Genomic DNA, 26,051 nt, shown 5'->3' with positions numbered 1-26,051 from the left:
CCTGTTTTAATTCAGGCACTCTTGCAAAACAAAAACAAAACAAACAAACAAAAAAACCACACCTGATTTCTACAGGAAAAACAGCATAAGGCAGGCTCTACAGCCCAGCAGAGAAACCGGTGACAAATCACCCTCTGAGCCTCAGTTTCCTCATCTATTAAATGGGAACAATGAGAATATCTGCCCCGTAGGTAAGCGAAGGTGAAATGAAATGAGGTGTGTGAAAGCACTTGGTAAACTCTAACGGCTAAGGCAAGTTATATTATTGCCTGTTTACTCGGAAAAAGCAACCGTGTGGAGGCAGCCATTCCCAGGCTTGGTACCCAATTGCCTTCTCCTTCCCAAAGCCAATCTGAGTAGGAATGCCTCAGCCTACCCTTTCTTTAGCCCATCTGCGCTGGGGAGCTGTCTAAATAACCACTGCCTCTTCAGGTCATGGAGCTAAATATTACTAATTCCCTATTGTGCCTAAAACTAAGGTCCGATAACAACTGTGATCCAAAACATGGCACTTGCCATGACCCCAGGAGGCCGGCCCACTAATCGCAATCCCTCCAAGAGGCAAGGGATAAGCTAATCTGTGTGAAAGACACAGATGTCACGTATTCCCTACAGCCACATTCACATGTATGAGGGGAATAATGTCAGCAGTATTATCTCCAAACAGCAAGGACAATGCCATACAATTCTAATAGCATATTGTCCATTGTATCTGGGGACGACACTTCTGACAATGTTATTTTCTATGCATGCGAGCGTAGCTGAAAGGGCCGATGCATGATTCACATCTCCCGACAAAAATGCAAGCATAAAGTATGTGTCTGTTAGATATTGCCACTTAAATCTTTTTACCTTCGATGGCACCTTTCTCCCTGAGAACTCAAACTGCTTCATAGTACTTTCCACACGGTGTTGGTGCAAACTGGAATCGTGAGCGACGGGAAAGGCGCTGCAGTGGCACATAGAAATGCAATACGGTTTTCCTAGCAAAGGTTTCTATTTTCTGACTCAGACACCTCTTTCTGCACCAACAGTCGAACTTCTTTTTAAAAAAAATTTTTTTTAAACGTTTATTTATTTTTGAGACAGAGAGAGACAGAGCATGAACGGGGGAGGGGCAGAGAGAGAGGGAGACACAGAATCGGAAGCAGGCTCCAGGCTCTGAGCCATCAGCCCAGAGCCCGACGCGGGGCTCGAACTCATGGACCGCGAGATCGTAACCTGAGCTGAAGTCGGACGCTTAACCGACTGAGCCACCCAGGCGCCCCTCAAACTTCTTCTTAATAACAAGGAAACAATGTTATTATTGTTATTATTGAGGCTGCCGGATGCCAGAGGACAGGTAGAATATGATCGTCAGTGCCCAGTCGGTGAGGCCCACTTGGCTAAAAGCCTCCCTCCCACACACCAGCCTGGCAGCTCATGTGATTCAAATCCCTGCCTCAGCAAAACCTCAAATTATTACAGGTCAGGAGCCGTCAGCAAGAGGGGAGGGGATGTCACTTGCGAAGAGTCCCAATCACAAACGTTAAATCTAGAAAGCTGAGCGTCTTGCGGAGGTGGAGAGAGTTCTCTCATGTTATAAGGAAGGGCGGGGGTGGGGGGGAACCAGCACATCTAAGTCCTGACAGAAATAATAAATCATACAATATTTATACTTAGTCAATTTTTTAAAGATCATAAAAGGGAACCAAGACCTGGGGCATAGTCTTAAGAGGATGAGGAAATACTTTGCAAGTGGTGAAGAGTAACACAAAGAGAAGAAAAGGATAGCTGAGGTTGCATTGGGCCAGGGTTTCTCAACCTTGGCACCACGGACCTTCAGGGGGCGATGATTCTTTGTTGCGGGCCGTCCTACACACTACAGGATGCTTAGCAGCATCCCTGACCTCCCTTTACCAGATGCCAGGAGCAACACCCCCCCTTCCAAGATGGACAACCAAAAATGTCTCCAGACATGGTCAAACGTCCCCCGAGGGGCAAAATCAGTCCAAGTTGAGAATCACCGCATTAGTCAACTAATGACCTCACATTTGGGAGAACGGCTGGGCTAAAAGGTTTGCTCTCATGTATAATGGCCTCTTTAGCCATTGAGAGCAGGCCCCAGAACCACCACCCCACCCCCCGCCCCCGCCCGCCTTCAACAGTCACGACTTTCCTGTTCCTGCTGGAACCTCATTAGCCTCACAAGTTCTTGAAGGGTCAGGGAAGGCCCGCTGGAGTGGATCAGCACCTGTGGTGAGCAGGCGGCCATGTGACGTTGTGAGCACAGAGCGTGCAGCTGAAGGGCTGAGGACTGCCTCCAGCTCTTCTCCAGCACGGGGCTGCTATCTGCCCCCTAAAAGGGGCACTTTTTTTCTGATTCCCACACAGGCAGAATATGGGTTAGCAGCAGCCCTGCTGGGCAGCCCGGCCCCATCAGATTCCTCTTCGCTAGGTTTGTCAACTGATTTACCTCATATAAGGAGCAGTAGTATGGCATGCAGATGAGAATGAGCAAAGCAGGTGACTGAGGAGAATGGAAAGGTTGAAGCAGTGAGGTTGAGGACTACCTCCTTTCCTCAACCCCCAAAGCGTGCCTGCATGCCCCGACTGCTTTCATCCAAAGAATAAAGATTGCCCACCCACAAGAGCATGAAGATAGGAAGCTCAGAATTGGGAACTGGTGTTCACTCAGGGCTGAGGCTACCCGTGACTATGCCAGTTTTCGAAACCCCCTGTTTCACAGATCTTACCAGAGCCCGAGTGTAGACATGTAACTGCACCCAATGGACGGGTGAAGGAACGGTGGAAAAGACAGACACCAGGCCATCTTTGGGCGGTTCACTCCAGATCCTGCTTCGGTTGACTAGGGACGATCCGTCATACACATGGAAAGTTGTTATTCTGACGATCTCCCTCAACAAAGACTAAACACTCAAGCAGTCAAAACCGCTCCCTCCCAAAGTCAGAATATAAAACCTGTCGAGCGATGAAGGAATGTTCCGAAATCTGACGACTCCCCATAACCAAACGGCCAAGTCCTTCCATGGGGAAATACTCCTGAGTGATTAACAACCGGTCCTTTGAACAGAAAGGGCAGGAATAATATTTTGCCCGCTCTGTAGTTATCCTCTGATGATAAGGTTTTCTTTTGTAGTTTGAATGCTACTAATGGTTAGCGGGTTTAAGGCCTATGGAACATTATAATATTCTCTCCGTCATCCTAGACTAGTTTGAGGTCTCCCACCTATTTTAAGGATACTTGAAGCAGAAAAGATTCCACAGAGCCTGATCTGGTCTTATAAGTGGCTTGTTGCTTTGAATAGAACTTCTCCTTTTTCACTTTTGAGAGGGAGTGGTACATCTCATTAGTATGGAGAACCAGTGTCCGCTATTCACGTCGAATAAGAGTTGCCTTTGCTAACTATTTCTGAGCACGGTCACACAACGGTGGGCCGAGTCTTCTCACTAAAACAGCTCCTTTCTAGAGCAATGAAGCTGCCTCTTCAAGGGGCCTCAATGTGCATACACCTTCTCAACCATTTACAGTGGAACCCCCTTGAAATATCACTTCACTTCTGAAGAACCTTCGTCCCCATACTTCCAAGGAGGATTTCGATAATGAGGAAATGGAAACCTCTACTTCAATAGGAGATGCAACTATTTGGAACGCGATTAGACTTTTTTGTACATCACAAAACCAATTTTAGGTTTCTCTCACACCCCATTTGTTCATTTGCTATAAGGAACGAAAATAAGGTGTGCGAAACATGCATTGCTTCTGTGGAAAGCAATGTCCCACCAAAAAGCATTTGAGACCTTCGCTATGCTTATCAGAGGAATGAAATCCATAATGTAAAGTCATGTGTCTAGAAGTCTCCTTTTACTCCTTAATGAATAAAACAGTTGGGAAAATCCGATGATTGCCTTTAGTCCATTTTATTTCTTACTTTATACTCTGTAGGATACCAAGAAGAACGGCTACAAAAGACTCTGGTCCATTTAAGAGATAAAGAGCCACTACCTTTAAGATGTTAAAGATCCTGCTTTGTTATTAAGTTAGTGATTTTAACGTTCGTGCAAATGCTCTTAGTGCCCATATCAAGTATAAATGTGTAATAATTTGCCAGTTCTTTCTAAAGAAGACCAAATCCACCATTTAAGTAGTCGTCGTCAAATGTCTTATTTCTTTCAAGTTCTAATCAAAAGGTATGCAGAGAAAAGAAAGACTCCAAGATTCAATCTATTTTCACAGCTAAAGGATCTAGTTGAGAAAGCAGGATGAGGGGACGCAGGTGCCAGACATTGTGTAGAATTTGCACTTATGCTCCATTAATTGCCAGCATATCTTCCTTTTCCTTTTTCCTCCCCTCCCCCGCCCCCCCTTAAATCCCTTTGGAGAACAGCAGAGCAGCAGGCCCAGACTGGTACCCAGCAGCAACACCAGGAGCAGAAGTAGCCAATTAGCCTCCAGAATACAAAGAGGGGGGAAAAAAAAAAATGATGCAGTTACCTAGCAACCAGAAAGAGCAGAAACAGCTGTGTAGCAGGCCCAGGCTGGTACCCAGGCAGAAACAGGATAGCCAATTAGCACACTGTATTTAATGCTGATGTGGTTTCCTAGTAACAGGCTGTACAAGTCTGTCTGTTGCGTTTTCTCCCTCCCTTCCTCACATTTTCCTCAATCATGCACAGTATTACTATTTGCCCTAATTACTGTTTCTCCACTGCTTCGGGCGGCCATTATTTTGTCCCCAGAGAAATTGGAAGAACTCAGGAAAAAATCTTCTGTAATGACAGTATTTAGTTTCAAATTTAGATTAGCTGTAAGCCTTGAGACACCAAACAACAACAACAACAAAGAATGAAAAAAAAAAAAAGCCAGCAAATCGCCTTCTGCCTAAATTTGTAAGTAGCCTATGGTACCTTTTCTATATGCTAATATTTACATGTGGGTGAAGCAAAAAATATTTAATAATGCATAACGTCATTTTGCCATACGCTACCCTTCCGAATAGGCTGAACCCTCCGTGTACTTGAATTTATTCATATTGATTTCCTGACACTCTCTCCTGAACACCAGGAACATAAGATGTCTTATTACCTATATCAGAGAAGGGAGATGTATCTTTTGTTTTCTTTTTAAAATACGAATACTAGTTTCAACAAGCTCGTGACCAATGGAGAATTCAGTATGAACAATCATTATTTCCTTTCTACAAGAGAACTCGAGTGTGGGTAAAGAGTGTGCGTACCCCACGGCAAGGAGATGCAGACACCGTAAGTTCCTAATCCCTGTAATGAATTCCAGTAAGGTGACATTAACCACGTGAACACGCAAAATGAAGACCGAAAACGTTTAAAAATGACTGCTACACAGCTATCCTCTGCTACTCCTACTGCATCGTGCTGCCCTCGGATACTAGAATATGTACCAGTCAAGCTTCTTCTTGGGTTCTATTCATCGGGGCATAGATTATATAATTTTACATTTTTTAGGGCATCCATTAGATGCCTAGAACCTTCCTCACTTAACAGTGCCTTCGCTTTTGGAACAATTTATAGTCCTTTTTACAAAATTTCCCTGATATGAAAATAGCAAGGGCTCCAAAGGAAGACATTATATACCATAACACACTGAACTGGGCGATAATAATCTACCATGAAGGGAAAGTTTTTTCTCAACCGAAGATGGTTTCTGGCTTCCTTCCCTAAAACAAAAGGATTGATTGCTTTTATCAACTTTAGCTTAACCTAGTGAAACGGTTGAGACTGTTCTGTCCCAACAAAGTTGGGATTTTGAACAATTGTATTGTTTGCCTGAAAACAGTATGTGTAATACTGTTTTACTTTACTGAACTCCCTAAGTTAAATGTCAACTATGGTAATGAATAGAGAAAGGATACATTCTAAAGGCAGAAACAACAAAAGAAGCCTAACTCTATGTTTTATGATACTGGATGAGTGGTTTGCAATATAAAATGGGTTTTAAATTATAAATGCATTTTATTTTGCAAACAAAATAAAAGGGGTCTAACCTGAATGCAGGTAACTTTTGAAGGGAAGAAGGCAAAAGACTCAGGGTCTAAAAAAAAGGGGCGGGGGCAGTCTGCCAACTAGGCCTAGTTCAGGGGGTCCAATCCCAGGTGAGTCCTTAACTCTCCACCTCAATAAGCACAGATGGTGAAGGAGAAAGAAAGGTGAACAGAAATATGGGACAAACCATGAAAAGCTTATTCTCACTGCAGACACTCTTAAATAATTTAAGTGGGTTGACCTCCATTATATAAGCTAGTCAGATTCCAACATTGGCTACCAAACATAGAGACACTGCAGGAATGAGGAATAACTCTTGTCATTGGTTGGCCAAATAACTAGCACATTAAAAAGTCACTAACTTTTGATTACTTTGAACAATCTTGCTTCTACTAACATTTAGCTCGATAACTGTCATGTCAATAGGACTTTTAAAAACGGTTGAAAAGAAGTTACTTTTAGAAAATGTAGAACATCCAGGAGCAGAAGACGGAAGGTGAAAAATGCTGTCCCAGCTTCCAAAACGCCCCCATCTTGTCTCCCTGCTTGCTGGAAGATTCCTGAAATTCCACTAACTGCCTCCCGTAATCGAAGATTAGAAAAATAATAACAAGAAGAAATGTCATTCTGACGTAAAGAAGGGTAATAAAGGAAGGCTTCAAAGGCAGGAAGTGACTCAGTGCAAGAAAGCATCAGGTGTAAGGCTCTTAGGTGGGGCCTGAAGAAGGAACTGAGATTTTAGGAAACAGGTTTACCCACGGCCATCCAGTTCACCTCCATTAGGGTGGGGACAGACAGAAATCACCTGGTTGGAAAGAGCCAGACTCTCACCATTAATACCTGAGTCACCTGGCAGAGCTCTCAGCCCCACTGCACGTATCCCCAGCATAGGCTGGGTCCCCAGAGAGTTCCATTTGCTTACCAGAACTAACTTCCTTACATGAGAAGTTTGTTTTCTCTTGATCCATTTTCAAGGCTTCCACCATCATTTCTACTAAATTCAAGCCAGGTATCTTTCAAAGAAAGACAATCATTTTACAAATACATTTTCATCTATCCTTACATTCTAACTTTTTAAAAAGAGATATTCCAAAGTTTAAAAAAAAAGTTTTGTTTTGCTTTTTTTATTACACACTACCTTCTTCAACTCCTTTTTTTTTTTTTTGTCTGATTCAAACAGACTCACTCCATTTTTGTTTTAACTTCAGAAGACATAAGACATTAAGTATTGTCTACCCCCAGCTAATTCTTATGCTATCACTTAGCCTGTACTCTTTACAAAGCTTCATTTAATCTCCTCAAACCTCCCAATGTAGTATGTGTAGGACAACCACACTCCTCACAGTCATTAACATTCTTATTATAATACAAACAGCTCTGTACATTATCTATTTATTAAACAGAACAGTTACTTTTTTTTTTGAAGTTCACATTTGGCCTTCCCAGTGTCATTCCTTCATTTGCACAGACTTCTCATGACCTTCTTTTTCTCTTCTCTATCAAACAGAGCTGGCCTAACCTTTAAGTCTGAGAATTTATAAAATTCTATTACTTCAACTGCCTTTTCTGAAATGAGATTCCTCTTTTCTCTTCCCTCATTCCTACCTCCCACCCCCAATCCATGCCATCTTCTCTTTTGAGATCAGGTTCCAAAGATAGTGACTTTGTAAAACCACATTTCAGGCTTTTGCATCAAAAAGCAAAGTCCTCAGGGCTGGGGGAAGGAACAAGAGTCTAGTATAATGGGTGTTCAAGAAATATCGTTTATGATGAAATACTTATTAATTTCATACTTTTTTCTTTTCCTTCCATTCTTGTTTTAACATGCTTATTTACTTTGCGACTACCAATTATCCATTAAAAGGACATCTGGAATAGGCATCCCGTGAAGCCTACATTTATTACCATATTAAAATAATAAAATAAACGTGCTTGCTGTGTATATGCCGAGGTTTATGCCATTTCAGCCAGTATATGTTTACCTAAATTTATCTTCATAAATGTTAACAGCCAGCATATTGCTAAATTACCATGTGGTGAAGCTCTAAGAATTTCTTGAATCATAAAATTCTCCCATCAATTGTTTTCCATCATCTCATTCACACCCGTTCTTTTCAAACACTTTCTCCTAAGCTCTTGAATATGCTAAACCCAAACTATCACACCCTCCTATTAAACTCTCTCCACCTTGTGAACTGAACAGTTAACCCTTATTCCAGTTTCCATCCCATAATAGGGGTTTAATGAGTTTCTGCCTCAACACATGGATAAACTTCATTAGCAGCCATGTGTCTCAGCATATTAAAGGCCCTCTAATGTCTTAAAATTGCCCTATTTCAGTTGCTATTGTATAAATTCAAAGAATTCTTATCTATGGGGCTGAGGAGGTTGAAAGTGGTCGATGGGCCCCCTACAGTTCCAGACTGAGGTATTTAATTTTATCCTGCTGATACGCCTGACCTTGAATTAGGCCTTCTATTTATACAAATGGGTGTATTATCACATTGGCATCGTTTGAAACGATGAACAGCATTCATAAACACCCTGTTCAAAAAGAGAAAAGCGACTTTTTCTGAATCATGCTCGCTACTTCTGACCTCTGGTAGGCATCCCTACTCTCATGCCATGCTATGTCTCCCTTTGCACTCTTTCTTGGAAGGGCTGCCCCCAGCACTGCTTACTCAGTGGCACAGAGCCCGACATCTCTGGGCACTTACTACCCCATTTGAGGAATGACTGATAGAACAAACAAAGTGACTAAGAGGATGATCCATTAAATAGCACGTAAGCCCAAGGGACAGGAGGCCTGGGTCAAGTTTTAATTCTGCCAATGACAGGTCATAGAACCCGGGCTGGGGCATTTTTACACTGTTGGTGCTCAGTTTCCCCCAACACGTGATAATGCTTGCCTGATTTCATAGGGATAGAGTATTAACATTTGTCATTTTAATGAGTGCATTGGGACTGTTAGAAAAAGTCTCTCTTTAATCCTAAGGTAAAAAAAAAAAATGGTTTAATAGTAATGACCATAATAATAGTAACTATAACAGTAACAATAATGGGCCTAGAAACGGAAGACCATTCTTTTGTAATTTCCTTGTTCTGGTACTTAGTCACTTGATGAGGCAATATGTTTAAGGACCCTCCCAACTTTATTCTATTTAGAAGACACTGAAAGTAGTTTTCATTGTCAATTTGTATTTAAACTATGTCTCTCATTTCCTCTTAATAATGAGTTATTAAGAAAAAAATATCTACTTGATTTCTTTTCCTCTTGTTAGTTAGCATAGAAGTTAAGAGCTCAGATTTGAGCAATACTGTTTGGTTTGAATCCTGGCCCAACCACCTAGGAGCTGTGTGACACTGGGCAAGTTACCTGACCTCTCTGGGCCTCATTCCCTCTATATTATAAGAATAGCACCAATGTCATTAGATTAATACGAGGACTAAAAGGATTAAGTTTGTAAAACACTTAGAACAATGCCTAGGATGTAACACCCGCTTTATCTTTGTTGAATAAACAAAATAAATCACATTTCAAACTTTGAAGAACTTTCATTATATAAATTAAGCACTTTTATTCGCCTGTTAAACACAACACTCGTCTTTTCGTTTATAATATTTTTAGCTACCTTTTCATTTGAAGACAAACTATTTCCCCAGATCCAAGGTAAGCTTAGAAATGGTGCCACCCCGTGACTCAGTGAGACCTGTCCCAAAGCAGACATAAACAGTTAAGTAAATTGCACACTTGTGTTATCTTCCCACCTAAAAAGAACCCCTTTACGTTCTTTGGCACAAAATCCAGAACGTCCTTATCAACACCCGTTGATTAGTCTAAAGCAACCCCCTGTCCATAGAAAGAATCCTCCAAGTAGAACATGTGAGAACATGGCCTTCTTTTTTACCCTCCTCTGTGACCAGCAATCAAAGATTTCATTCCTGGCCTTTGTCCTGACTTTGTCAACATGACTCACTCTGCATAGTGTACGTGAATCTCCATATTAGAAAATTTTATTTGAATTTCCATATTAGGCAAGTCTGATCAATTAACACAAAGTGCCATTTCAATCCCAGGCTTTTTTTTTTTTTTTCTTCTTCTTCTCAGAAGTGACCAAGAAGAAACGTGGAAAACAATTCTTTCCCTTTTTGCATAGAAACTACTAACGTTTTAACAAACTGACTTGTGCGGAACGTGCGCATAATAAAGTGATTTTTTCAACTGGAAGTGAAGATTTCCTTTGCATCAAAATATAAGGACAATTTAGCTGACTCCAAGAAAATGAATAAAACTATGATCATGATAATTGAATTATTGAGCAAGAAAAGTCCGTTACACAAAGACCAGAAGACAGAGTGGGAGAGAAAGGTCTGTAATGGTTGGCTGCTAAAGGACATTTTTACGCACATGCCAGCACTAAGTGCTCCTCGCGATGAATAAACCATATGTCCATTTTTATATGCTTCCTTTCACTAAGATCCTGAGACTTCACAATATTCCCTTTGTCCCAGTCCCTGCCTTGTCTTCCCCCTCCCTCGGTTCCCCCATCCCTAACTTCACCTCCTTGGGCAAACAATATTTGTGCCCTAGCTACCAACTTGAACATCTGCTACCTTAAAAAAAAAAAAAAAAATCACCTCATTGCCTAACATGCTCCAGGGCAAAAAGTTTGAAGGATTCAGCATCCTCAAAAGAACAGCCACAGAAGGGGGGCTGGAGGGGGGGAGGGGGGCGGGGAGGCATATCTTTTCCAGCTCAGTAAATTCTATCTATATAAAGATTAAATGAATAACATTTTAAAAATTCTTCAGCGCAAGCAAATCCATGTTACCAACAATGTATTGTCTTTCTTAGGCATACAGGGAGACCCACACATTTTATTTTATTTCATTTTTCCAACTGTGTCTCCTTTTCAACATATTACCGTATAGAAGAGATACAGTGTATACAGAACTCTAGAGAAAAGGAGGCCAATGGTTTCCCTCTTTTTACCAATTGTTTTCTCATCTTCTTTTTTTTTTTTTTTTTCTGTCCCCAAACACTTACCCATCTGAAAGATAAAGAAATGTTTCCACTGGATTAAAGCGAGCCCTGTGTTAAAAGAGCTTGCCCGAATCCAACCAGAGCCCATTTCTTTTAAACTCCATTTCAACACTGGGTCGGCAGTTCTGCCCTTTCACTCGCTTATATCGGCGACTCCTCCAACCAGAATTCCATATACCTTTGCCCTCAAGCTTGCACTAGTCCATTGCTTTTATATGTTTGCACTTAATTTGATTCCATCCTTCATGCTTTTTTCATTATTCTTAGTTCATCCACACCACATAAATTATCACCTTTGTGTTCAGTTCCCCATGTGCCCCATTCACACCAATTCCAAATAAATACTTCTGATTCTCATCCATTTGATCCAAATTAATTCACACTCTCTCTCCCCATCCTCCACCTCCACCTCCCCTCCTATTTCTCTTGCGGCACCTACTTTTCCTTCCATGCTTATCTAGGAGGGAGGTTTTACAGGCAAAAGGCTTCTGGAGGATGCAAGGTGATTGCTTTCTGCAAGGTCTTAGGAAAGCCGAGCTCTACGGTGCTTCCACCTTCAATGAGCCGACGGCTGCACGTCCAGATGCACTTTCCTCAACTGGTGTCCGCGAGCATCGTCACCCCCTGCACAGAGTGTCGAAAAAGGCTTCTTGCTTTTCGATGGTATTTAACTTTGGCAACGGCCTTATTTCCAGTATACATAGAGCTGTTTTTTCACACGATCATCACTAATCAAGAGCAACAGCAATCCTACTAACTACAACCAACTCCACTACCATCTTTCATGAGCTCTCACGGCCTGCCAAGTCTTTTACATACGTTTATTCATTGAACCTTCAAAACAATCCAGAATGTAGACACAATTATCCCTGTACTTTACAAGCGGCTACACTGAGACTTAGGGAAGACAAAGCACTTAACCAGGTCACAGATCTAAGAAGCAGTGGAGCCAGAATTCAGACCGAAGTGCACCAAACCACAAAGCCCCGCTCTTAACCACTCTGCAGTACTGCCTTTCAGTAATGCATGGTGCCTCCTTGGATAAATCCCCCGCGGAGAGGAGTCTTTCCACTAAAGTCCACCCTACGGCAAGTGGTTGCAGGTGCTGGGGAACATAATTGAGCTCCACCTTGGTAATCGTTCCGAGTAGACGATGCCCAAAAAACAAAGCACCGAATAAGGGATCACTCCTAAGAGGTCTCCTTCTGACACGTCCGTTGGGCAATGGGGATAGGAAAAAGGAGGAAATGCTCTGGACTCCCCCTTGGAAAAAAGAATCCTGCTTCCCCAGAGCCTTCCGGCCTCCATACTAGGCAGGATGTAGCCCGTCTCAAAGTCAATAATTCAACAATGTGTCCATACTCATGAATTCCAAGCCCCCAACGAAGCTCAGCATTCTTGCCTCATCCTGCTTTCTCGGGTTTCCTGGGGAGAACAGGAAGTGAGTCACCAATGAAAGCCCGGGAGCACTGCAATGTCTTGCCATTACTTTCCTCATTGACTTGAGAAGAAAGAAATATAAATAATGATGACCTTCAGGACCCTCTCAGGGAGGGAAAGAAAGCTGACTCTCGCAGGGGATGTTAGCCTTGGTGTCTGTGGAGTGGACAACTCAGACCCAAACCCTCACGGGGAACCCTAAGTGGGCCTGAGCTGTGGGGTTCAAGAGTCACGTTAGGAGACCGTCCCATGAACCGAGCAGGAGCTACATAGGCAGCTAAGTGCAGAACTGGAGGAGTACGTGCCTCAGTCCTGTATAGCAGGAAGCAATGTATTCTCATGCTCCCATGGGAATGGTTTTGAGGTTCAAAATGGTGATTTCTTCTGGACATGTATGCTGCATCTTACTTCAGGGAAGTACTCCTGTCCTGCACAAAGGCATTTCACGCCCCCCCACCCCAGCGCACCGGAGCCTCAAGGGGCCTTAGGCCAGTCTGCGTGACAGACGTGGCAAACGGGGCCCGGTGAGGTAAAGGGACACTCTCAAGGTCACAGAGCTAGTTAGTGGCAGGGTTAGAACCAGAACTAGCTAGTTCGTTTTTCTGATTTTCCAGCCAATGAACTTTTCACTGCACACGTCCTTGGTGGCACAGACCAAAACCCGCCGCAGAGCACCAGGAAGACGAGCTACAAGACCAAAAAGAACTCCCGCCAGCCACTTCTCCTGGCTCAAATCCAATCACGCATTTCTCTCTGGCTACACTCTCACTCTGCTGCTTCTGCTTCTGGAGCTCTTTCCTACTCAGTTGCAATGTACAAGCAGTATGCACAACCATACAGGCGATACAGCCGGGACTCATTTAAAAGCCACCAATGACAGTAATTGCTCCTAGGATGCTAACGCCAAGAAGAAACACCATCCCTAAGCTTGCGTCTCAAAGCACACGACGAAACACAGGTTTCAAGGAAAATGCCAATCTCACTCTTTTCTCTATAAACCCCACTCTTCCAAATTATCCCATTGCTCCAAAGATCACTACGATTCCTGGGAATCACGCAGATAGTCCTGAGAAAAATATACAGTCCCCGCCGGTCCCTGCCCTCCCCTACCACACACATAGCGATGTAATCACTTTAGCAACTTCTCGGTAACAAGCTCATTAAAAAGCAATTCTGCCATCTCCCCATAAAGCACGCGCCAGAGAACAATGCAAAAGAGGAGATGCCAATTAATTATAGAATGATCACATCTAATGAACTCTGAAACCCTCCTGCTGTTGGTGACTTTGACGAAAAATCGGGGACGCCCCGACTACCTTGCGTAACTGTGAATTCTTTCAAATGGGCCTCCTCAGATTCCACGGTTGATCAAGGCTGCAGAACTACACTCCTGAAACACCGAGGAGTGTCGGGAGGTGACAAGTGCCCGGACGGCCGGAGCCCCCCCATGGGGGCATCCTTGGAACCGCCTGGTTCCATGCCGGGGTTGGCACCGCCCGGGAAAGTACCGCACGGCCAGCCCGGGGCCTGCACCCGGGGCCTCTGCGGGGGCTCAAGGTCACGCGAGCGTCCCTCGGCTGCCCCGCCCCCGACCCTCGGGCCTGGCTCCCACCCCCCGAGGCAGCACGAGGCCGCTCCTCGGAGCCCCGACGCCCTTCCCACCGCGAGGCTAGAGGAGGAGGAAGAAGAAACCACGTGCGGCCAACTTGTACCACTACCTGTGTGAGTCCTCTGGTGGGCCTTTAGGTGGGAGCTTTTTGTATAAACTTTCCGGCACCCGTTAAACTGACAGCGGTGAACCCTCTTCTTGTTTTCGGGGCACGCCTCGGCCCCCACCCCTCCTTGCTCGCTGTCGCTCTGTCCGCTCTTAACTGTCCCCGCTGCCGCCACGGCCGCCGCCGCCGTCGCCACCCCTCCCACCTTTACTGAGCCGAGCGCAGCCTTCTTGGCCACCAGTTTCAACGTCACCGTGCCATCCACGGCTGAGAGAGTCTGTGAGGTTTTGACCAGATGGCGGCTGAGCTCAGGGGACGAGGGGGGCGTTAATGAGGTCACTGCGTTGAGCTGGGCCTGGTTGACGGCCGTGTAGCTGTCGAGAGAAGAGCTGGTTGGCTGGAGGCTGAGGCAGGTCTCAGAGAGCAACTTGTCCCGAGAGAGCAGAATGTCCACGGCCGAGCTCTTCTCGCAGATGGTGGCTTCCACGGGGAGCAGCAGTGGGTCCAAGCGCCGGAAGCTCTCCTCAATGCACGGGGGAGGAGAAGCATGGAGGAAACAGTCCAAGTCCTCACCGAAGGTCTCCGAGATCCTCCTGGGCTCCGTCTGTAGGTAGCGTTCCAATTCAAGGCATGTCTGCAGGGGGGAAGGCGGGAGGGAGAGAAACAGCCATCAGAGGCAAAGAACACCATGAGGCCACATGTTGACAGGCAGAGCAGGGAGACACAGAGAATGGTTTCGCGGCCGGAGTCTGAAATTCTCTTGGTGGAAGGTCTGACCTTGTTATTTACTCCCTGAAGGCTTCTGAAGGGTTCCTAAGGGCCACATCATGTGAGTTTAATGAAGGGGAGCTAGAGGCCCAGAAGGGCTGTCTCGCCCCGTCGGGATCCCAGAGAATATTCGGGGTTAAAGTCATCTCCTGCCCTACAACCCAAGTCGGCAGGTGAGATGCTCCAAGCAGCCCCAGGAGTTCCCGCGTAAGCAAGAGGCAAATAGAATCAAAGTTTTTCATACCAAAACAAGACTTCCCGTACTCCACGTTCATTTTTCAAATAGACGGGGGCAAGTCACAAAAATAAGTCAATTTTCCAACCTGCCCTGAAGAACAAACCATACCCACCCAAACTAAGAGGTGACCTCGGCCACGATGAGCCAACAGCAAGCTCTGCCTCGGATTCCCTAGCTGGCAGGAACAGACACTGTTCTCAAGAATGCCTCTCACAGAATCTTTGATGTATAAGACAAAACTCCCATTGTCTACAGCAAGTTATTCAAAATCCGATTGCTACCTATTTTGTGGCAAGAAGCATGAGTCCCATTACAATGGTTTAGTATCTCTGACTATGTGATAAGAATAGGTTCAAACACAGCTATTTGACTTGCTAAAAGATAGGACCCAATAGATTTCAACGTAAAGCTTTCACCTGGTAAAGAAATAGAGCAAACTGAAGAGTTCAGAGTTGCAACAAATCTTCACCCATGGTGCTCCTCAGACTTTGTAAGGTGGTGGAAATGCTGTTGTGGCAACAGTGTGGATATTTAAGTTTGTACTAGAAAGCTCTCCTCACTTACAAATCCCACTTTTCCAGAATCTTGTGTAAAACGATGGCACTAACTTGCACCATCAGCTCAATTTGCTCTGGTTTCTGGGCTCCGACAAAGAAACACTGATGACCAATTTAAAATAAGACTAGCTCCTAATTTACTGCCTCCGTAGAGCATCTTCGATTTCAACCGATGTTCAGAATCTAGGCTTTTATTCTGTTAAGAATAGATTTTAATGATATGCCTCATTGTGCTGTATATGTTAAGGATTTTATTTTGGTGACATTTCAAAAGGTTGTTTTTGTTTTGGTCTTTGTTTTTCTCTTATCCCATTTATTCTCCCATATATTTGTAATAGAGATGCGCTATCAGTGGGGTTTACCTTTCCCCGGATATAGAATTCATAGAACCATGGAGTTTCAGAGCTCTTTGTCTGGATTTTATATAGACTGTGCTTCTTTACCATGTGCATATGTCAGCATTTTACCTGTTTTTCTTAGACTGCATGCAATAGCCATTGCCATTGCTTCCCTATTTTGACAAGGTTCTAGCTGCATTTGCACTAGGCTTAGTACTTAACCTCTAAATCAGAATCCATTGATGGTCACTGCCTTTGGTATATTCTCTGCCAGCCTGCCCTTCAAGGCTTCCAGTCCCCATCTGTATCCTCATGACATCTCATGCCCGACTTCTCCTTCTTGCTTGTCTCACTCCACTCCTCCTCTCTGAATAATCCAAGCTCTACCTGTGAAGTTTTCTTTCCTATTTGCCAAAGTATCTACTACCACCGTATAAACTTTAAACTTCAAAATCTTTAAATCACTACTTATGGTCTCTCACTGGTTATACATTTATTTGTCTTGTGTCTTCTGTTTATTTTTTGTTAGTATTTTTTATTGCGGTATAATTGACCTATAACATTGTATCATTTTCAGGTGTATAACATAATGATTCAATACTTGTATACACTGCAAAATGATCACCACAGTAAATCTGGTGACCAAAAAGATTGGTTTTTAATCAGCCTTATGGTAAAACTCTGCATTAGCGAATAAGACAAAATAAGATTTTTAACTATGAATTAACTTTGGCTTTCACTGTTGACTTTTAATAGTATAAACTAATGAACGAGTCTAATCTTCATTCAACACTCATGTCACAAGTTTTCACTCAACTCCTGTGTTCACAGCAAGGTACAAGGCTTTCTGTGTGTTGGAAGCAGATATTAATAGATCCATGCGAGGTAGGTGCGCAATAAGAAATTACAAGCTAAAAATGACATGAATTTACAAAGCAAAGTGATACCAAATAACATAACATAAAGTATATTGATGAGTTCTTAGGGGATGAGTGGACAATGAATTCTACATTCTATAATATAATGGTATTAATCAAGAAAAGCTTGTGGGAAAAGTCAGTTTTGATTCTGTTGTACTTACTGATTAAATAACAGCTCTGGTTGAGTAGCTTCCCATCACTTCATATTTGAAACCAACACTGCCACCTTCTCAGGTCTAGAAATTTGCATTATCTTCAGTTGCCCCTCTTCTGAATTCCAGGTCTCAAAAATTTCTTTTCCCTTTTTCCATCTCATTGCTAGAAATTGCCATTTATCTCTCTCCAATAATGAAACCCTCAGGCTTAGCTCCAGTGAATTCACTTCTGAATCTTACTCCTAAAACCTCCCTTTAAGCTCCTCTTCTCTTTTAAAACCCTCACCTACCAAGCACAGTGCCTGGCACCCAGCAGGTATATAATATCTATCAAACAAGGACAAAATCAACTTTATACCCTTACTTTGATTATTCTATCTCCTCCACTTCACAGAAGTCATCTCCTGACACCCTATCCTGGACCATGCTGAGGCCAGCAATCTTAGAAATGAACACTAATACATGTCTTCTGGAACGTAACTGTAATGCTTCTTCAGCTTTGCCCAAAACTGATGAACCAGATCTTTGAGACACAGATATGTTCTGGGTAAAAATCAGCTGAATCATGGATGATAAGTTGTCCTTGAGGCAGTTTTTTGCTTCACACACAAAGATTATTTCACAACATAGTCACCTCTGTCTTTTGATAGAGTTTCTGTATGTCATGTCTTCTTACATACTTTCTAGCTCAAAGATTTGAAAGCCACTAAGAAATTGTTGTGATCGTTAGGAAGCTCAGATCTCTTCATATTCAGAGTTGTGGGCAACTCAGAGATTCTAAACACATTTACATACTTTTCTGGGAAGTTAAAAAAAAAATAATCTACCCAGTATGCCCTAGTTTAAATCCCAGGGGCACACAGGTCACACTAATGATCTAAAGATAGAGATACATCTACTAAAATGTGGGAAATGCTGGACCACTTAAGAGCAGCTATCATTTGCAACCCTAATGCAGGGCATTCTTATTCCAACTGAGAATCAGAGAAGCAGGAGTACCCATCAGGATGTGCTGGATAACCCTATGAAATCATTTTGTAATGGTTTTTGTCTTGAGAAATCCCCTTCTTATAATATTCTACTTAGAGAGAAGAGAAGATTTTGTTAATCAGAAACTCATCAGAAGTGCTGGGAAATAAAATGTCAAGAATGAGAATTTTAATGTTAGATTATTTATAAGCCAAAGAGAAACTTTATCTCCAATGTTTTTCTTTAATGATTACAAGGACTCCCTTAAGAAATGACTCTGATGTTTAATTGGAATTTACTCATAGATGTTAATACATATATACAGAGAGAGAGGTTTATATAGAAATAAACATGTATATGTGTGGGGGGGTTTACATACATATTTCCTAGCTCTGTCTGTAGGAAGAGTCTACAAGCAAAGACACCTTGGTAGCAGTGAGCGCGCCTACTATACAGATCTTGGTTTCTAAATATCATCATCCAATAAAGGGAACCAGGGCATATTGGAGAAACAGTTGATTCAAAGTGTGGGGCAAAGTAAATAAAAGATGAGCCTAGACTATCTTGTGGTACTGGAAGGTAAGGAAGTGTTCATAAAGTGGTAGAGATATGTCAGAAAGACTCAGGAGCCAATTTGAAGGAGCTCTCAGTGGCCAAATCTGGACAATATGAGCAATAGCAATGAATAGTGATAATGTATTTTTAACACATGGAATAAAATTAATATCTATGAATCCATAGTGATATAAATAAATACTTGAATCAATAAACAAATGGAAAGGGTTAGCTTCTCCTTCTAATAAAACTGTAATTAATAAACATAGAAGTGATGATGGAAATAGAAAATCACCATTAAGCAAACAAAAAAGTAATAATGACTACAGGCAAGAATCACCAATGGATGCTAAAATTAGTACATGAAACTATAATGAGAAGCAAGATATTTGCCAGTCTCAAAGTATCCCCCCCCCAACAAGGTGGATATATTTTGACTACATAAACAAAAATAATAACTTAACAGTAGGGAAGCCTGGCATGCACCACTTTAAATATACGATCAAAGTCAGCAGCACCAGTAATAAAACATAATCATATTTTGTACCCTGGTATGACAGGCTGCAAAGGGCACAAAATTATTCTATTCCATTCCTGCCAAAAACATATAACCTCAGTGTAATCATGAGAAAACATCAGAACAACCCAAACAGAGGGCCATGCTACAAAATAACTGGCTAGTATTCTTTAAACCATATCAAGATCAGGGGTGCCTGGGTGGCTTAGTCAGTTAAGCATCTGACTCTTGGTTTCTGCTCTGATCATGGTCTCATGGTTTTGTGAGTTTGAGCCCCCATCGGGCTCTGCACTGACAATGCAGAGCCTGCTTGGGATTCTCTCTCTCCCTCTCTCTCGGCCCCTCCCCCACTTGCATTGTCTTTGTCTCTCTCAAAATAAATAAATAAAAACTTTAAAAAATATATCAAGATCATGAAAAAAAAGGAGACTGAGAAGCTGTCCCTGATGAGGGGACTAAGAAGATATGATAACTAAATGCAATGGATTTTGGATAGGAAAAAGACATGGATGGAAAAAATCATTTAATTCAAATAAAGTAAACAGATTAGTTAATGGCATTGTATCAATGTTAATTTCCTGGTTCTGATCATTGTACTATGGTCATGAAACATTAGGGGAAGCTGGGCAAATGTATACAGGAACTCATGCACAATTTTTGCAACTTTTCCGTAAGTTCAAATAATTTCAAAAGAGAAAGAGGAAAAAAAAAAAAAAAAGAAATGACCATTAGCAAACTAGGAGTGTCTCCAGATTGCAAATTTGGATGTAAAGTTCAAATATTTGTTTATCTACCAGAACCAGAGATTTACTCTGTCCCAATGACACTGTAGCTAGCAAACCCCAACTCTGAGACAGCAGATGTCAACTTAATTACATAAATTATGCCTTTCCAATACTTCATGTGGGAGATATGAGACTTCCCTCAACCTGACCTAACAATACAACTTAAGAGTTGAGCCGGTGGATCAACTTCCACTCCCTCAAAAATCCATTACAGTCAGCAACGGGAAGGAAATGTACCCAAGTACCAAGTGATTTTCTTATTATTTATGAGGTCCAAATGAGCTTTGTGAAGACACTCCAACATCTCAACTTCAAAATGTGTGGTTTCTTCTCCTAGTTTCATAACATCAACTGAAATTGGTTTTGAAGTCATCTTAAAATTTGATCATCCTGAAGTCTTTTTTAATACTCTCTCCATTTTGTTCATAGTACTTACTGAAACATGCTTATTAAAAGTGATAACCCAAGCCTTAGTTTAAAAAGAAAAAAAATTCAAACCTATTACTGCCATGCCTACAACTTCTGTGACAGGTTCTGGAGGCAGAAATTGACAGAGAACAGAATAACCCAAGTCTTGTAGCACAAATTAAGTTCCCCCAAATCTCCCAATGTTGGCAAGAGGTAGTTACTTTAATGGGATCAAGAAATATGTAAGAAACTTGGCCATATATGGGCATGATGATGCCAAGGTTACCAAATGGTTTTCATTAAACCTGTCCTTCTCTCATCATAAATTATATGAAATTTGTCATTCAGGATTGCAAACATCTCCAGTCACTTTTGCCATTTCCCCTACAACCCTCCCCTAAAGATTCTCTTTACCTATTTTTCCACTCTTTACTTTCCCTCGTATTCATATGCTTGATATAATCTTTCAACTTCCCTCCCACTAATCATTCTTTCATTCAAAGTTCAACATGGTCTATCTTCTTCAGGAACTTTGGTCTAGAAAAAAAAAATGGAGTTAAGAAAATATGCTGACTGCCAAGTGTTGAAATACACACCTCCTCAATCCTGGACAAATAAACAGTATCTCCAAAATGAATCTATGAGTCCATAGACTGATGGTATGCCTGGTTTATTAAGATCATAATCTCCTTGTGGTTTTAGTTTGCATTTTCCTAATGACTAGTGATGTTGAGCATCTTTTCATGTACCTGTTCACCTATTAAGGTCCTCTGCCCATTTTTAAACTGGATTATTTGTTTTCACGCTATTGAATTGTACGAGTTCTTCATATATTTTGGGTATTAACTCCTTGAGTACAAGGTTTGCAAGTATTTTTCCCCCACTCCACAGGTTTTCTTTTTACTTTATTGATGATTTCTTTTGCTGTGCAGGAGACTTTTAGTTTGAGGTAGTCCCACTTCTTCATTTTTTATTTTGTTGCTTCTGCTTTAGGTGTCATATCCAAAAAATCATTACCAAAGCCCACGTCAAGGAGCTTTATTCCTATGCTTCCTTCTCGAATGTTTTCTTTACACCCATGCCAGCATGACATGGGTGCAAAGGAAAGGGAACCCTTGTACACTGTCGGTGGATCATAAATTGGTGCAGCCACTATAAAAAACCAGTATAAAAAAATTAAAAATAGAACTACCATATGATCCAGCAATTCCACTTCTGGGACTATATCCAAAGGAAACAAAAGCACTAAGTCAAAAAGATATCTGCACCCCCATGTTGATAGCAGCATTATTTTTAATAGCTGAGATAAGGAAACAACCTAAGTGTCCATTACTGGATGAATGGATAAAGGAGTTGTAGAGTATATATACAATGGAATATTATTCAGCCGTTAAAAAACAAGGAAATACGGGGCGCTGGGTGGCTCAGTTGGTCAGGTGTCTGACTCTTAGTTTGGTTCAGGATATGATCTCACGGTATGTGCTAATGAGTCGCGTGTTGGACTCTGGGCTGACAGCGCAGAGCCTGCTTGGGATTCTCTCTCTCTCTCTCTCTCTCTCTCTCTCTCTCTCTCAAAATAAATAGGTAAACATTAACTAAAAACAAGGAAATCCTACCATTTGTGGCAAATGGGTGGCCCTTGCAAAAATTATGCTAAGTGAAATAAGTCAGACAGAGAAAGAAATATGCTGTATGATCTCATATATGGAATCTGAAAACAAACAAAACAACAACAAAACTCATAGAAAAAGAGATCAGACTTGTGGTTACCGAAGGCAGAGGGTTGGGGGAGAGGATATTAGAAAAGGTGGTCAAAAGGTATATGAGATATATAAGAACTAGAGATGTAATGTAAAACATGATGACTACAGCTAACGCTGCTGTGTGATATACAGAAAAGTTTTTAAGAGAGTAAATCCTAAGTGTTCTCATCACAAGTGTTCTCCTTCTCATTTCTTTCTTTTTATTGTATCTATATGAGAAGATGGATAATGGGTGAACCTACTGTGGTAATAATATATGTAGGTCAAACCATCATGCTGTGCACCTTGAACTTACACAGTAATGCATGTCAATTATTTCTCAATAAGAAAGAAAATTTAATAAATTAATTTTTAAAAATTACAATCTTCTTAAAAGCAATGATCATATTCCTTAAGTTACATGAGTACTCAAACAATAACAGTAATATTTCAGAAATAAACTTCTCCCTTATTATCTCAGATGGCGAAGATATCTAAGTGTTCGAAGTGGTGTAAAGTTGTAAGAGTTAGAACTTTCTAAAAGAATGAGCTAAAATCTCCTTACAACCCCCATCCATAACCACCACCATAACTACATCCATAGTCAGTTGGGCACACTCTAGTCCAGTCTCCTCAATGTCATCCCTTTACAAACCAAGTGTTTAGAACGTAAAAAGTTCTTGTTTTCATTTCTGTATCTTTTAATGTGAACATAAGATAAAGCCATTGGTCCAATATTTTTGCCATCACTCGTTACTGTGTCCTTATGATTAATTATTTGGAGTCTTTGTATCCATGAATACTCAAGTTGGTGAATCAAACACAAGACAGAAAAGAAAAGAAATCGCATTTTGTGAATTATTTTTTTCTGGAATAGTATAGAGTCAATTAAATAAAATGCCACCTACGACTACCTATGTTTATAATTAATTGTCAGTCATTTGTGGTCCCTTTAGCCAGCTACCCTTAATGCCAATCATTCTACCTATTTCATTCACCTAAAAGATCCAAGAGTTAAAAGGGCAAAGAGATCAAGCAAACCGGGGAAAGAATATAGATGCAAAAATATAAGGATATATCGTTTTCTATTTCATGGAAACTGGCAAAGTCATGTTCTTCTGAGATCAGACCTGGACCTGATGATGATATTGATGATGATGATGATGATGGTGGTGGTGATGGTGATGATATTAACGGTGACGATGCTTCTAGCAAGGAAGAGGTGAACTCTGTTCCCAGAAAGAATGCTCACCCAGGTAATTGCACATGCAAGTAACTGCATCCGGCTACCCATGGGAGCCCCTTCCGATATTTATTATGTGTGGTTTTGTCACGTGCTATTAACCATGGTACCACCATCCCCAAAGAGCATGAAGTGCAGAAACAGGGAGATGAATCCCTTACCTTTCTCCTGGGATTGTCCCAAAGCTTAATTACTTTTTTGCACTTTAAAATCTTCACACACATCCCAGAATGGAAATAAAAGTGACACAAGATAAGCCAGTGATAGTGGGGTAATTTGAGCTTCTTTTTAAAAATTATCTTCTAAAATACTCTTTTTTTCCTAATTCCTTCTTAGATATACTTTATACTTTATGTATACTTTATACTTTTCATACTTCATACTTTTTAGCAAAATCTGTATTCCTCTGACTCCTGAAACCAACTCTGTAGGACTGCAAAGCTTGATATGCATGGGAATTTTGTGATTTTTTTTTCCCTTTAAAGGATGATATGATGTAATGGTTCTGACATGTTTCAAGTTTTTAAAAATTAAGTCAGAGTTGAAAGATGGGAAAGGAAGTGGACAGCACCGTCAGAGAGTTCTGGTACCATTTTTCTTGGGAGTGAGTGGAGAGATAAGAAGCACCATGATTATGATTAATAGGTTCATTTAAGCCCACTGGAGAACCTCAGACACCAAGTAGTTGGACTTTATTGCACATCTTCCTGGGTTTCAACATTTTAAAGCGGGTTTGAGGAGGAGAATGTAATATTAAGTTTAACCCATGGTAGAGACTGTGTATGAGCCAGTGACAAGAATCAACCACATAAGACCCAAAAAATGATTCCTGTTAAACAAATATTCACTGTTGACTTTCATTGCCAGGAAATATTAAGGTGGAAGGCTAGGAGAGAATGATTTTGTCTGGAAAATAAAGGTAAGTAAATATATAGTACAAGTAAAAATCTCCTCCTGAATTTTTTAGCTATTAGGCTAAAAAAAAACCCAACCGCCCCAAAGCCACATCAATAGCACACCCCAGAGGTGCAACAGCATTACACATCACTGTCAGAACTGCTGAATTCCACGAAACAACCATGGGACTACAATGTCAGATCGCATTCCTTCCCTCTGTTTCTTACATCAACCGGTTGCTGGAGATGAAACCAAATTAAGTATTTCCCTCTGGTAATGTGTAAATTCTGACAGACAATGCAGTGAAAATTAATTGAATTCTAAACCAACATGAAAGTTAGGAAATGTGTACCAAAACTTCTTCAGCATCTCTCCTCTCCCCAACTATTTTCCACATACAGGGCCGCCTGGGTGGCTCAGTCGGTGAAGCGGCTGACTCTTGATTTCAGCTCAGGTCATGATCTCATCGTTCATGAGTTCTAGCCCCACATCGGGCTCCACACTGACAGTGTAGAGCTTGCTTCAGAATCTGTCTCTCCCTCTCTCTCTGCCCCACTTGCGCGCTCTCTCTCTCTCTCAAAATAAATAACCAAAAAAAATTATTTTAAACATACAAAGAAAATATTTGTTTGTATATTCTTCCTTGGGGAGGTGGGGGAGGAAAGAGAGAAGATTAAAGGCCTGGGGAGAGGGTGCTGTCTTTGAAATAGGCCGTCTCCAATATCCCTTTCATCTTCCAAGGATTCCTTAGTTGCAGCGCATAAAAGAAATCCCCAAAACAACTCAAAGCCAAATTAAATGTTAAGGTGAGTTGTAAAATCACATAACTTGAGCAGAGCGGGGGCCCCCGTCTTACGCTCCTTGAAGGAAGGCACTGGAGTCCCCCACACCTCCAACAACTTGGAAAAGGACTCCCTCCTTCAGAATGTCTATGATCCTCAGAAATAAGTGTCCACAAGGGACAGGATGGCCCATGCCCTGAAAAGGCTTCCTACCTTGGTTCAGAGTTGTTTCTCCAGATGTCACCTGTTTCAACATACTGATCCAAAGTCCGTCACACTGGCCTCTACCCACAATTGCTGCACCTACCCTCCACCAGCCCTTTAGAAGAGTCACTCGCTATTACTTGGCTGCTGGGCTAGAACTAAATTCAGACTCATGAGTGGTCAAGAGACACCATGGCTCACGTACAGCTGGATCCCATGAGATGTGTGGATATGCTACCAAACCAAGCCCGTACTCAGTTCGACATACACTGGAGGAAACCCCATGTGTTCATTTACAGCTTGAAAACAAGTTTCATTAGACGCCCCTGCTTTGGTCATTACACTTTCATGGACGAAATGAAATTCGTGCTTTAACAGTCAAAGAAGAATCATCCTACACTGGGCCAAAGATCTAGATTTGGGCTGACAGTGAGGTTTAGGAAAGAAGAAAAATGCAGAGGAGGCACTCCTAAAGGAAAAACCCATCACTGTGCAGAAGAGTGCCAGCCAGGCCTTGCTCAGGAAGGGAGGCCCACTATCCCCACCGCTGATGACAGCCCAAGGCCTTGGGAGAAGGCTTCCCCTCTGAGGAGTGATGGCTTCCCAAGAACAACAATGGCCCTGACAGTTTTTCAGCTTCACCATTAATTTTCCATAAAGAGCAGTTTTCTCGATGAGCGCTTGTGTCAGGCAGGGCCTGATGCTTCAGAAACCTGTAATTATTCTTGGCTCCCCACCCCCCACAGCCTCTGCACC

At 41.9% G+C, this 26,051-nt stretch overlaps 1 protein-coding gene across 2 annotated transcripts in view; it reads right to left on the bottom strand.

Annotated features, from left to right (window-relative positions):
• KLF7 (KLF transcription factor 7) overlaps positions 1 to 26,051 on the bottom strand; it is an 86,878-nt gene that overhangs the window by 28,845 nt on the left and 31,982 nt on the right. Inside the window, exon 2 of one of the 2 annotated variants that reach the window (XM_053905548.1) lies at positions 14,218 to 14,851. In XM_053905548.1, the coding sequence (XP_053761523.1) occupies positions 14,218 to 14,851 (634 nt within the window). The remainder of the gene's footprint in view (positions 1 to 14,217; positions 14,852 to 26,051) is intronic. The other variant, XM_053905552.1, reaches the window with a different exon arrangement.

Source organism: Panthera pardus, unplaced genomic scaffold (assembly GCF_024362965.1).
Source record: "Panthera pardus isolate Hobbes unplaced genomic scaffold, ASM2436296v1 HiC_scaffold_10, whole genome shotgun sequence".
NCBI lineage: Eukaryota > Metazoa > Chordata > Mammalia > Carnivora > Felidae > Panthera > Panthera pardus.
The sequence above is the reverse complement of the archived record's forward strand: the minus strand, read 5'-3'. Positions and strand labels throughout refer to the sequence as shown.